We start from the raw sequence: 13561 nt of genomic DNA, 5'->3' as shown, positions 1-13561 counted from the left end.
TTGGAACCCAAAGGCCCGTTCCAAGCGCTCGGTGCGCGCTCCATGCGGCGCGGCGGGGGCTTCTCCCTGCGCCGCAACGCCCCTTCCTGCAAAGCGGAGCGGGGGAGAGGTGTGCGCGCTGGGGAGGGCTGGGGGGAGGTTAGCCAATGGAGGAGCCGGGAGGCAGCCCCCGGTGGCTGCAGCGCTGCCAAGTTTGCGTGGCTGCTTCTGCAGAGGCTCCAGTCCGGTTTTTTCAGGAGATCTCGCTCCCCCCTATGCCCTCCCCAACCTTAGGGCAGGTGAGCTGTCCAATCAGCTGGCCCTGGCCAGGTACCCGTCTTATTTGTACGGCTCCGCGAGCCAGCCCGGGGGTGTGTATGGTGTGCGAGCGCGGGGCCGGCTGGAGAGCCCTCCTCCAAGGCGGCGCGCTCCGGGGACAAGTTTGCCGGGCTCGCTGGCTGCGCTCCCCTCGCGGGGGGAAGACGCGCCCCCCTGCTCGCGTTTCTTCTGGGGTGGGGGGGCGGGAGGGGGGGGCCGGACTGTGTGTGTGAGCGCGCGCCGGGGGCACCGTGTGCACACACACACGCAGGACCCAGGCGCGCGGCCCCCTCCAAAGAGCGTCACTCCGGAGCGAGCCATGTTCCAGCCCGCAGCCAAGCGCTGCTTCACCATCGAGTCGCTGGTGGCGAAGGACAATCACTTGGCGTCCGAGGAGCCCCTCCGGCCCACCGCCCTCAACTACCCCAACCCCTCCGCCGCCGAGGCCTTCGTCAATGGCTTCCACAGCGCGGCGGCCGGCCGCTCCCTCTACAGCAGCCCGGAGCTGGTCTTCCCGGAGGCCGTGAGCCACCCCTCCCTGGGCGTCCACCCGCACGCCCTGGGCGCGTCCCAGCTGCAGCACCCGCACGCCTTCTTCGGCCCCCAGCACAGAGACCCGCTCAACTTCTACCCCTGGGTGCTGCGGAACCGGTTCTTCGGGCACCGCTTCCAAGGTAACGCGCCGCTCGCCCGCACTTCGCAGCCCTCGGACACCGGGCGGGGGATTGGGGTCCCTGCCTCGTCGCTGCGCCTCGGCCCCTTTCCTCCAGCCAGCCGGCCCCGGCACTGCCCCGGGCCCGGCGGTGCGCCGGGGATACTGGGTCCGGGCACGCGTGGGCGTGGGGCTGTGTGCACGGAGCGTCCTTCTCTCCACACAGGAGTCCCCGACAGTGCAAGGGATCTGTCCTGGGGAGAGGGTTGGGGAATTGAACAATTCCTGGGGCCGGTTTCTTGCGGGCAGCCCTGTCTGTCTATCTATCCATCCCTATACTATCTATCTATCTATCTATCTAGCTCCATTCTTTCTTTCTTTCTTTCTTTCTTTCTTTCTTTCTTTCTTTCTTTCTTTCTTTCTTTCTTTCTTTCTTTCTATCTATCTATCTATCTATCTATCTATCTATCTATCTATCTATCCTGTCTCAGCCCTCTTACGACTCAGGATAGAGCCAGAGCGGGTGAGGTAATATCTTTTAAAGAACCAACTTCTGTTGGTGGCAGGGACAAGGTTTCAATATATATATTTTCATACATAACGCATACTGTTTGTGCATTGTTGAATTTATTCTGAAGAAGAGTTCTGTGTAGCTTAAAAGCCTGTCTCATTCATCAACAGAAATTGATCGATGATAATATATTATTTCGCCCTGTTCATTCTCTTTCTTTCTTTCTTTCTTTCTTTCTTTCTTTCTTTCTTTCTTTCTTTCTTTCTTTCTTTCTTTCTTTCTTTCTTTCTTTCTTTCTTTCTTTCTTTCTTTTCTTGCATTTATTTTGCATGCTCAAATAGACATGCGTTTAGCTATATAGATTCCTTCTCTCTGGGTCTGGCCCACGAAAGCTCATCACCTAATAAACCATCTTGTTAGTCTTTAAAGTGCTACATAGTCCTGTATTTTGTTTCATAGGACTTTCTAACACTGGTCATTATATAGGGATATATTTTTTCAGTGCGATCTACACAAACTGTGTATGCCCGCAAATACACTTCCATACCCGAATGTGTGTAGACGTGTATCTGCCTATTATGCCGATTTCTGTGAGTCTAGCTAAAACGACTCGAAACCAGTGAGTCGCTGCTTGGAGGGAGAAAGTGTAAACGTTGGGGATCTCCTTTCTAGCGATATGTAGAACATCCGACTCGCCTAAAGCGGTAAGGATAGCGCAGGAGCAAATAGCAATCAATAAACGAGCGCTGTCGCTAGAAACAATGATCCGGAGTAAGCCCAATGTTTCCCTTTTAAAGAATTATTGGATGCGGTTTTCAAGCCTTCCGGATTTCGATTTGTATTTTTTTTTGCGCGCGCTCGTTTTGGTTTCCAATAAACTAAATTTCTACGCGGTGTCACGGTCGCGGAAGCAGGGTAGAAATAAATCCACGGGAAACGTCTGCAGCTACAAAACTCGCTTCGCCAGCTTCTTGGAGCTTTTGCTCCCAGTTTTCTGCCCTTTTGCTGGACACTCCAAGGGAAGGGAGAAGCTAGTTCCCCGGGAGAAAGAGAAGGGGGGAAATTAGGGAAGATCTGACCGACTCCGACGCAGCTTCCCCCTTGAATCTTGCCATTTTGGAAAAGGGATCAGAACCCGGAGCAAGAAATGTGCGAGCTGCCTTCGCATTTCCCAGCAGTATGGGGGACATTCTGAATTCAGTGAGTCGGGGGAAGTGTTGCCAGTGATTATAGAAGCCAGGAGCAGTCCTAGCGACCAGGCCCTGCAGGTGGAAAATTACATCTAATTATATTTGCATAGATATATATAATTAGATAGATCTGCGCCTCCATGGTCCGTGAGCGATAGAATATATTCGATAATGTCCGCACGCAGCGTTTACACGCATCGGAGAGAGACGATATTCTGTTGTACAAATATACACCTTTCTTTACATATAATTACAATAACAACGCGTGGGCCTGTGGCACTTTTTAGAGACTATCACAAGTGGAGAGTATCACGAGCGTTGGTGGGCAAAATCCACTTCTTCAGCCGATGGGATGGAGTAGAGCACGAATTGGATTGTGTATCATTTGTACTGCGTGTGTACACGGCTTGTGTGCCCGTTCCGAAGAGACCTGGGTAGCTTCATCGCGCGGCTCCTCCGGCCCCAGAAACGGATCCGTTCCGAAGCGCTCTCCGCGTGTAAACACGCACACACTCGCGCCCCTTCGCTGCGGCGCGTAAGGATCGAAAGCGGGACCTCCCGGGCATGTTGTTTCTTTCCGTGTCGCATGCCACGCTTCTGAAAAAGCAGCCACCTCTGGAGGAGAGAGGCGCGAGTGCACAGGAGGGGTGTTTACATACCGCGGCCGATTCGAATCCGAGGGGGAAGGAGCCTTGTCTAGGCCTCCACGTGGGTGCGGGAGTTCTTCACGCGTAATCGCTTGGAAATGGTGCGCCCTTCCCTACCCCCCCAAACTCTGCGGAGCCTTCTGACACTCTAGTTGCCAGGAGGGGGGGGGCAGCCTGTTGCGATCCCCCCCCGACCCAGGGGAAAGGTTTCTCCAAAAAGGAGCCGCCTGTCTTTTTGCAAAGCACCCAGCGCCCGTGCAAGGGGGTTGACCCGGGCTAGGACTGCAAAGCCGCGGCTGTGCTCAGGGGGCTGTACCCCCCTCCAGACCTGGCCCCGCTGCTCATTACGGCGTTAGAAATGCAAATCCACCGTCGGCTTTTCACTCCATACACTCCCGCGAGTAAAAGGAGCGCAGGGCCGCGTCAAAGGGCGCTTTGTTCCGGCGGGAGGGGGAGATTAGGTTATCTCCTCGCCAGCCAGTTCCCCCCCGGCTCCAGGCGATGCTGAAGCAATACATCGCCGCTCGCTAGATTGCTGGAATTGTTCCGTAGCAGCGGCGCTGATTAGCCTGGCAGATAGAAAAAATCCAATCCAGGGGTGCCAGGGCCGGTTCCCTCTGGGGACCCCCTTTTCCTGCCCTCGGGAGGGGGCCGGGCAGGAACCGGCCCCCCTCCCGGGCCAATATACAAAACCAACCCCCCCCCCCAGCCAAGAAATTATTTCTGCCCAGTATCGGCGCGGCGGTGCTGCTGGGAGGGAGGGTGGGGGTGGGCTGCGAAGGGAAATCGCGCAGGGCGCCTTTGCGCTTGGAGATCCCTTCGGAGCGGCCAGTCCTGCCTCGTCCTGGGCATGTCAGGGGCCGGAGGCGAAACCGAAGAGGGGGCAGAGAGGAGGAGGCGAGCGGCTTGTGTGTGATCCTCCCCGGGCCAGCGCCCAGAGGCCCCGATCCTGGGCCCCCTTGCGCTCGGCGCTGTACAGACCGGCGGGAGGGCCCCGGCCCTAGATACCGAGGGGCCGAGATCGCTCGGACAAGGGAGCGTTGTGGGAGAAGGGCTCTCTCTTCCCGCACCTGTCTCATGCTTGTAGGCCCAGGGCTGGCTTTGTACCATAGGTCTCTGGTCCACCCCTTCCGCTCTGTCCCCTGCCTTTCTTCCTATCCGCTCCCAGACCGGCCCGCCAGGTGTGTCTCCACTTCTGTCACTCTATCCAGCTCTCCGATATCTTCCTTCCCCCCTTCCTTCTTTCCTCCCTCTCTCCCTCCCTCCTTTCCTTCCTCCTTTCCTTCCTTCCTTCCTCCCTTCCTTCTTCCCTCCTTTCCTTCCTTCTTCCCTCCTTCCTTCCTTCCTTCTTCCCTCCTTCTTTCCTTCCTTCCTTCTTCCTTCCTCCCTTCCTTCTTCCCTCCTTTCCTTCCTTCTTTCCTCCCTCCCTTTATTCCTTCCTTTCTATCCGTTTCTACTTCTTCCATTCTTCCTCTCTTAAAAACAACCAGTAGTTTCCAGTTCTTTCTTTCTTTCTTTCTTTCTTTCTTTCTTTCTTTCTTTCTTTCTTTCTTTCTTTCTTTCTTTCTTTCTTTCTTTCTTTCTTTCTTTCTTTCTGACCCGTTTCCACTTCTGTCACTCTATTCAGTATATTTTCTTCCTTCCTGTACCGGTTTCCACTTCTTCCATCCTTCCTCTCTTAAAAAACGAGTCGTTTCCACTTCCACTCTATTCAACAGCTTTTTCTTTCTTTCCACCTTGCGTGTCTGTTTCCACTTCTCCTCGCCCGAGTCTTTCTTGCCCGTTTCTCCTTTCTACCGACTCGCCTGCCAGACTCACCGGCTTCCACCTCTTCTGTCTCCTCCCCCCCCCGCTCTGTGTCTCGTCCGTGTCACCTCGCTCCCTACCCCTGTCTCTCTGGGGTCCCCGCTGCGGCCCGTTCGGCCCCGGCCCAGCTGAAGGCTGCTGCGGCCGCGGGTGAATCCCATTACTCTGGAAGCGCTGCTCCTGCTTTCGGCCTGTCCCCGCCGCGGGCAATCGGGGGCTGGGAAGGCGGCCGGTCCCGAGGAGCGGCGGAGCCCCCGGCCCCCCTCTCCCAGGCCGGGCCCCGCAGTTAATTAAAAGCTCCGCGCGCTTCGCAATTGCTTAAGTGCCGGGCGGGTCCCTGCCCATCGCCCCCCGCTCGTTTGTCTCCGGCCCCCCCGCGGCCTGACCCCGCGCGGGACGGGAGCAGCGATAAGGCCGCTTCAAAGGGAGCCTGCCGGTGATTTATGGGCGCCCGTGGGCGCTGCCTCCTCCGGCGGCCGGGCCGCTCAGCACCGGGCAGGGCGCGGAACCCAGCGCGCCTCGCGGGCCGGGGCAGCTCGCCGGGGCTGGCGCTGGCGGGGTCCCCCGGGGAAGCAGGAAGCCGGATCCATCCACTGCAGCCTCACGGAGCTCACCCGCCGCCAAGTCTCTCCAGTCCCTTCTCCTGGCCTCGCTTCCCCCTCTCCGGGCCTGCGTTCCTCGCTAGCTCCCTTTGCCTTCCTGCCTTCTCTGCCTCCTTCCTGCCTTCTCTGCCTCCTTCTCTGCCTCCTTCCTGCCTTCTCTGCCTCCTTCTCTGCCTCCTTCCTTCCTTCTCTGCCTCCTTCCTTCCTTCCTTCCTTCTCTGCCTCCTTCCTGCCTTCTCTGCCTCCTTCTCTGCCTCCTTCCTGCCTTCTCTGCCTCCTTCCTGCCTTCTCTGCCTCCTTCTCTGCCTCCTTCCTGCCTTCTCTGCCTCCTTCTCTGCCTCCTTCCTGCCTTCTCTGCCTCCTTCCTGCCTTCTCTGCCTCCTTCTCTGCCTCCTTCCTGCCTTCTCTGCCTCCTTCTCTGCCTCCTTCCTGCCTTCTCTGCCTCCTTCCTGCCTTCTCTGCCTCCTTCTCTTCCTCCTTCCTGCCTTCTCTGCCTCCTTCCTGCCTTCTCTGCCTCCTTCTCTTCCTCCTTCCTTCCTTCTCTGCCTCCTTCTCTTCCTTCCTTCCTTCCTTCCTTCTCTGCCTCCTTCCTTCCTTCCTTCCTTCTTCTCTGCCTCCTTCCTTCCTTCCTTCCTTCTTCTCTGCCTCCTTCTCTTCCTTCCTTCTCTGCCTCCTTCTCTTCCTTCCTTCCTTCTCTGCCTCCTTCTCTTCCTTCTCTTCCTTCCTTCCTTGCCTCCTTCTCTGCCTCCTTCCTTCCTTCCTTCCTTCCTTCCTTCCTTCTTCTCTGCCTCCTTCTCTTCCTTCCTTCTCTGCCTCCTTCTCTTCCTTCCTTCTCTGCCTCCTTCTCTTCCTTCCTTCCTTCCTTCTCTGCCTCCTTCTCTTCCTTCCTTCCTTCTCTGCCTCCTTCCTTCCTTCTCTGCCTCCTTCTCTTCCTTCCTTCCTTCCTTCTCTGCCTCCTTCTCTTCCTTCCTTCCTTCCTTCCTTCCTTCCTTCCTTCCTTCCTTCTCTGCCTCCTTTTTTTCCTTCCCTCTCTGCCTCCTTCTTTTCCTTCCTTCCCTCTCTGCCTCCTTCCTTCCTTCTCTGCTTTCTTTCTTTCTTTCTTTCTTTCTTTCTTTCTTTCTTTCTTTCTTTCTTTCTTTCTTTCTTTCTTTCTTTTTGTTCTTTTCCTCGATTCTCTCTTTACTTTTCTTCCTGTCCCATCGGACCCCCCCAGTGCTGAGGTTGCCTAAGGCCCTTGCGTGGCCGCTCCCGAGGATGGGAAGGGGGGAGCTCCCTTTGGGCAGGGAGGGGGCTGCTCGGACCCATGCGGGCCGATGGAGAAGCGGAGGGGGGATGGAGTCAGCCCCACCCTCGCTCCGGTCCAGGCAAGTCTCTGACTCTCCCCCGCTCTGTCCGCAGGGAGCGAAGTGTCCCAGGAGGGTTTGCTGCTGCACGGGCCCTTCGCCCGGAAGCCCAAGCGGATCCGCACGGCCTTCTCCCCTTCCCAGCTCCTGCGGCTGGAGCGGGCCTTCGAGAAGAACCACTACGTGGTGGGGGCCGAGCGCAAACAGCTGGCCAGCAGCCTCAGCCTCTCGGAGACACAGGTAGGTGCCGTGTGTGCGGGGGGGGGGGGGATCCATGCACCTTCCCTTCGCCCCCCTCCCTTCAGAGCCTCTCTGACCCCTCCGCGGGGGCTTATGTGCCAGGCGGACATGGGCAGGCGCCTGGGCACCGAGGGGAGCGCCCCAAACATCTGTCCCTGGCGGGCGAGGGGGCAGCGCCAGGGCGCAGCGCGCACCAGGGAGCGGGTCCGAGCGCAGCTGTCCGGCGAGTTCCACGCCGCCGCGGGCCCCCAGAAGTTAGGGGGAGTGGGGGGGAGGTTAGGGGGGACTCGGACAAGGCTCCGCCGGGCCGCGGGGCGCTGGTGAACAGCCTCGAAGTCCCGCTGGCTCCAGAGGGAACAGAGGCCGCCGAGCGCTTTGGAGAGCCGGCTGCAGGCTCCGGAGTGGCACTCCAGCCGCTGGGGTTGCAGACGCGAGGTTTTGCTTTAGCAAAGGAGCTTGCTGCTCGGGTTTCTGTGCGGCTGGCGGGCCGAAACCTGCCACCTCTCCCCTAGACATCGCTCAGGCGTCCGTAGGGGAAAGCGGGCGGATGTCTTGGGGCGTCAGAGCCACGCTCTGACCCCACTACACACCAGAAAAGCAACACAGTTGACTAGATCAATGTTTCTCAACCACTGGTCCAGTCTCCTCAGGGGTACTCGAGAGAAGTGTGTGTGTGTGGGGGGGGGGGGGGGGGGGGGGGTTTACAGCAACACAACTGACCTTGGGAGAAAACTCAATTTTGGTTTGAGGTTTTACAGCGTTTTATTATTTTTGTCCTTTTTACACCCAAAAATTTCATCGCCCGCCCGGCTACGATGAAGTTGTTTAAACAAATGTGTTACAATGGTAGAAAAAAAAATTGTGTGGCTGAAAACTGTAGGTCCTGGGGTCCTTTTATTTTTTTTTAAAAGGGTAATTTATAAAAAAAAACTTGAGAAACACTGGACTAGCTAAACTCCCTTGCGGTCTGTAGATGATAAAAATCTGGCCTAGTCCTCTTCCTTCTCCTTTTCTTCTTCTTCTTCTTCTTCTTCTTCTTCTTCTTCTTCTTCTTCAATATATCAAGGATATGAAGCTCAGTTCTCCCCAAAGTCCTGGGCTAAGGGAGCAATACTCCCTGGACCCATTTTTGACTTATCCCCAATTCTGGGCTAGCGATTCCTGCTACTAACAAGAACTGCTATCAAGGGGTAGCGCTCTCCTCTTGCGTGTAAGGCGGCGGAAAGGGAGCGTTATTCCCCTTATTAGAGTCTATCCGCCAACTTTCCACATTTTAGAAGTCGAGCCAGCGAGGAAACAGAACCAAACCCGGCTGGCAAAGAAAAAGGCTGGAGATTTTGTTTTAATGTCAACGTTCTCCTGTCTTGGGGGAGATTTTACAAGGGCATTTCCCTTCCCCCTCCCACCCGCGCGGTGTTAAGAATGACGGAAATCCAGAAAGATTAGAGATAGGAATGTGGATGTAAAAACAAAATGCCAGAGAGAGGAGGAAAAGATGCAGAGGGGAAGGAGTGGAGGAGCATACCCAGCCGGGAACAGCCCGGAGGTCTGTCTAGCTCAGGGTGCTGTGTCCATCCACATCAGCTTCTTCAGAAGGTGCTGAATTTCCCACAGAGGACAAGGAGGGAATAAACCGCCACTGAGAAAGTTCCTTCTCAGTGCATTCCCTGAATTCAGAGGGTTTATATCCCTTGGACGTTGTTATCCCGTCTAAGGTAGGAGAGGGGGGTTTCAGTAGCTACATCTATGTCCAATCCGGTTTAGAATCTTGCTGAATTCTAGGTGAGAGTATATTTTATTGTACAGTGTAACAATAGAACTATATTACATTTGTGTAGGTACACACTCACACACACACTCTCTCTCTCATACACACACTCTCACATACACACACTCTCTCACACACATACACACACACACACAGTCTCACACTCACACACACATACACACACACTCACACATACACACACACACACTCTCTCTCACACACACACACTCTCACACACACATACACACACTCACTCACACATACACACACTATCTCTCACACACACTCACTCTCACACGCACACACACACTCACACATACACCCACACACACTCTCTCACACACATACACACACTCACACTCATACACACTCTCATATATACACATTCTCACACACACGCTCTCTCATACACATACACACACTCTCTTTCACACACACATACACACTCTCTCTCTCTTACACACACTTACACACTCTCTTTCACACACACACATAAACACACTCTCTCTTTCACACACACACACATATACATACTCTCTCTTTTTCTCTCTCTCTCTCTCTCTTACACACACATACACACACACACACACACATAAACACACACACACTCTTGGGGGAAAAAATCATCAGCAAAAAGTTGCCCCAGGATTAAAAGAGTTTCTGAGACTGCGTTATCGGGCATAAGGAACAGCTCGTGGGAAAATGGGTCTACGAGACAGAGAGACGGATGAGGCTGAGCCACAGAATTCAGACCCGGATCCGGTCTCCCCAGGGGGGTTGGTTCTGCTCATCCCCCTTTGGAGCCAATGAGACAGTCTAAGAACTGGCTTGCATGGGGCCGTGATTTGCCACCCACCTTCATCCCACACACTCTGCTGTCCTGCGCTCTTCTTTGCTCCTTCTGTCCTTCCTCAGATATGAAGCCAGCACTACCAAGGCCTCAGAAAGGTTAATGGAACAAATGCCAATTAGTTCTGAAGGCAACGTCAGTCAAATATTGCCCTGGGGGTTCGTGGAGTCCTTGCAATTGTGCAGGTTGCCCCAAGCATAATTGCGATGTGCTTAGAAAATGGAAATGGCCTATCTCGAAATCTGGGCGCACGGGCATGTGTATAGACGGAAGGAAAGAGGCCGCTCACGCCGCAGTCTCTGGGCAGCCATAGTGTGTGTAGAAAGCGTGTGGATACATTTTTGTAGCTTTCTAGCACAGGGCTACTTAGCATCAGCATCCACTCGGTGAAACCAGACTGGAGGGTGGCTGAGAGATTTCTCGTTGGAATTGCCGGGAATCTAGAGCCAGATTCTAGCCTTTAATAGCATTTCCGCACCACTTCACGGCATCGGCCGTCCCGCAGAAGCAAATAGCCATCAGAGGCTAAATGGGAAGAGATGGGTCCCACCTGGACGCCAGGGTCACCAAAGTAGCTCACAAGTTTCCACAAGTGGAAATCTTTGGGAGATTTCCAAAGGGGACTTTTCCAGCTCAACCCAGATGTGTATTTTTGTTAATGTATTTAGAGTTGTGGGGCTTTTCGGTGTATGTTTGATTGTGTAAAGTGTGCGCACGTGTGTGTGTGTGTGGGGGGGGAATGAACCACATTTCCATGAGCAATACACACCTGCTGTCCCCAAAACATTCATGTTGCTGCATGAATGGGCATCGCAGTACAGACCGGCTGGCGGAGACCCCGACCGGTCGGTGGAATCAAAGTATCCCATCCGCACTCCGAAAATAGGAACCACGAAGTGTAGATTGTAACACACATTTACAGCCAGCACATGCAGTGTGGGTACATGATGTGTACAGCACACAACCACCCTGCACATGCTTCGCCTCTCTGCCTCTCTCTCTCTCTCACACACACACAGCCAGGGAAAGGCTTACGCTTCCTCTTATGTAAGACACACATGATGTGTCATGTACAACACACCCCCCGTTTCATATGGAAGAGTCACACCCTTCTTCCATGATACAGGCACCTTCTTTCCTCTCCCACCCCCCCCTCCATCCGAGCCTCACAGAGAAACCCGCCCATACTTAGTTCTGATCTCAGATGAGAAACATGCAAATAGCCCAAAGTCAGTAACTCAACCCCCGGAGCCTACGGTCACCAACAGGGGCATGGGCCTTGCTCCATCTCTGGGTCATTCTTCTCCTGGCACCTGCTTTTTGAACTTGCTCCCAGTCCCGGCTAAGACTTTCTGGGAAGGTGCTAAGTACCTGCCTCCTCTCCCAAGAAGGGGCAGCTTGAGGGACCCAGCTGGGGCGAGGCCCAGCTGGGACCAGAGAGCAACATCTGGAAGGCAGAGAGGGGTTTGAAGGACCCCGTCCACACCTGCCCAACCCTGTGGATCCCAACCCAGCAAAAACTTGCCCAGGCATTGCCTTGTGGTGTAGGGTGTGAGGTGTCTCGCAGTCAGAGGCTGGAGAGGGATGGCAGGAGACAAATCGCTTGATCATTGTCTTCGGTCCATCCTCTCTGGGGCACCTGGTGCTGGCCACTGTCAGCAGACAGGATACTGGGCTAGAAGGACCTTTGGTCTGACCCAGTACGGCCGTTCTTATGTTCTACTGAGTTGACATAATCGGGGGGGAGAGGGGGAGAAGGCACGGAAAAGGGGGCTGGAATAGAGTCCACGGGGCTCCTCCAGACAATAACACACTTCTATCGGGGATCCAGCCTGGCCAGGCCCACTCGCCGTGGGTGGGGTTGTGGGTGCGGTGCCGCTGTCGGGATGGGGGGGTGGGTGTCATCTGTGTGTGGATTTGGGTAGGAGGGGTAGGTGCTGTGCTGGTAATGCAGATGGATATGTGTCGTTGGTGTTCTCTGACAGTGCGGTTTGGAGAAGAAGGGGTTGTGGGTTTGGTGTGACGTGCTGATGCCGGGAGGCGTGTGTGTGGAGTGTTCGGAATCTGTGCAGAGAGCGGATCCAATAACGCGCGAGCAGAGAGGACAATGCATTGGTCCTGTGTTTAGCATCCGTGGTAGCATCCTTCCTGTGTAATACATGCACCTTCTCTCAGACTGCTCTTGCAGACACACACATACACACACATAGACAGACATATTTTTGTTTTCAGATGCGAGAAATGCTCTTTACCTAACTGACCCCCAAAGACGCACAAACGCACAACTCCAGAGCTGATGTTATGTGTGTACTGGGATGCTGATGCTGTGTGGTGATGTGTCAGAAGGCTGGTGGGTTTGTGTGCAAAGTGTTGATATTGGAATTTGTGTGTCCTTTGTATACTGTTTGTGTATCGACTTGTGTCAGAAGGGTTGTGAGCTTGCTGTGACACACTGATTCAGGATGCAGGTGTAATTTGTGTTTTGTATGTGTCAATTTGTGTTAGGGGGTCGTGTCTTTGGTGTGACGCACTGATGTTGGGAGGTATGTGTAGTTTGTGCGCAGTGTGTGTCAATTTGTGTCAGAAGGGGTTGTGGGTTTGTGTGCTGCGTGTGTGCATTGATTTGTGTCGGAGGAATTGGTGTGATGGGGGATGCGCTTGTGCGCTATGTGCTTGTCAATTTGTGTTGCAGAGTTTGGGGTGACGTGCCGAATGGGGCTGTGTGCGTCATTTGTGCACTGTGTGCGTGTGTCGATTTGTGTCAGAGGGTTGTGGGTTTGTTGTGAGGTGCGGAGGTCGGGATGCATGCATCGTCCGTGTGCTGTGCATTTGTTGGTTTGCTGAGGAGGAGCCGTGCTCTGGGTTAGCAGTGAGGCTAGAGGGATGGTGTTGGCCGTTGAGCGTGTGTCGGGGGCTGGGATAAATTTACCAACTGAAATTTACGAAATGCTGTTTGACTTGTTGGGAAGACTTTTGGCCAACGAAAACCTCCCTGTTCCACCAGAGGCAGGTCTCCAGGGTTACCCCTCTAACCTCCAAGTTCAGGGCAGTTCCAAACTCCTTGGCTGGGTGGTTCCAAAATGCTCCATCACCAAGCAAAGGCAGAGCTCTGTGCCCGGCAAAGATAGGGGGAACTTTGCCCACGACCTGAGAGCATAATTCCAAGCCCCCATTCAAAGGCCCCGGTAGCCCTGAGGGAACACTTGGGCCACAGCCGAGATGCCGAGATGGGTCCCTTCGGACCCATGCCACCCCATCCCAGCTGGCATTCTGGGAAAGCATGTGATGGCGGGACATCTGTGTGGCCACACCGTGAAACTGGCGGCGGAGAGAAAGGTGCATTTACACTCGTAAAATCCTAATGGTTCAGGGAGGGTCACACAGCTGCTTGCTACACACGATCCGTGTGGCCAGGGGCCGGTAGAAAGGCCGACAGGCAGGGAGAATGGCAGGGTGACTGGATTCCCCGTTGCCCTGCTGATCTGATGTGTAGGAGACAGAACGACTCATTGTTCCTTGGGGAAAATTCTTCCCCTCTCAAGCAGGCAAAATTCCACTGAGACTTGCATAGGGAAGAGCGTGGGGAGGGGACCCTACCGTGGAGGGGAACATAAAAGGGAGAGATGCTAGCGGCTGGCACACAAGCCTAGGAGCT

General features: G+C 54.8%; 1 protein-coding gene across 1 annotated transcript in view; it reads left to right on the top strand.

Annotated features, from left to right (window-relative positions):
* Positions 1-362: 362 nt before the first annotated feature.
* Positions 363-13561, top strand: part of EMX1 (empty spiracles homeobox 1) — a 30455-nt gene continuing 17256 nt past the window's right edge. Inside the window, exons 1-2 of the mRNA XM_075931043.1 lie at positions 363-971; positions 7104-7288. Of these exons, the coding sequence (XP_075787158.1) occupies positions 617-971; positions 7104-7288 (540 nt within the window). The 5' untranslated portion in view covers positions 363-616. The remainder of the gene's footprint in view (positions 972-7103; positions 7289-13561) is intronic.

The sequence above is a fragment of the Pelodiscus sinensis genome, chromosome 5 (assembly GCF_049634645.1).
Source record: "Pelodiscus sinensis isolate JC-2024 chromosome 5, ASM4963464v1, whole genome shotgun sequence".
NCBI classification, from domain to species: domain Eukaryota; kingdom Metazoa; phylum Chordata; order Testudines; family Trionychidae; genus Pelodiscus; species Pelodiscus sinensis.
This window is presented reverse-complemented; position numbering and strand designations above follow the sequence as displayed.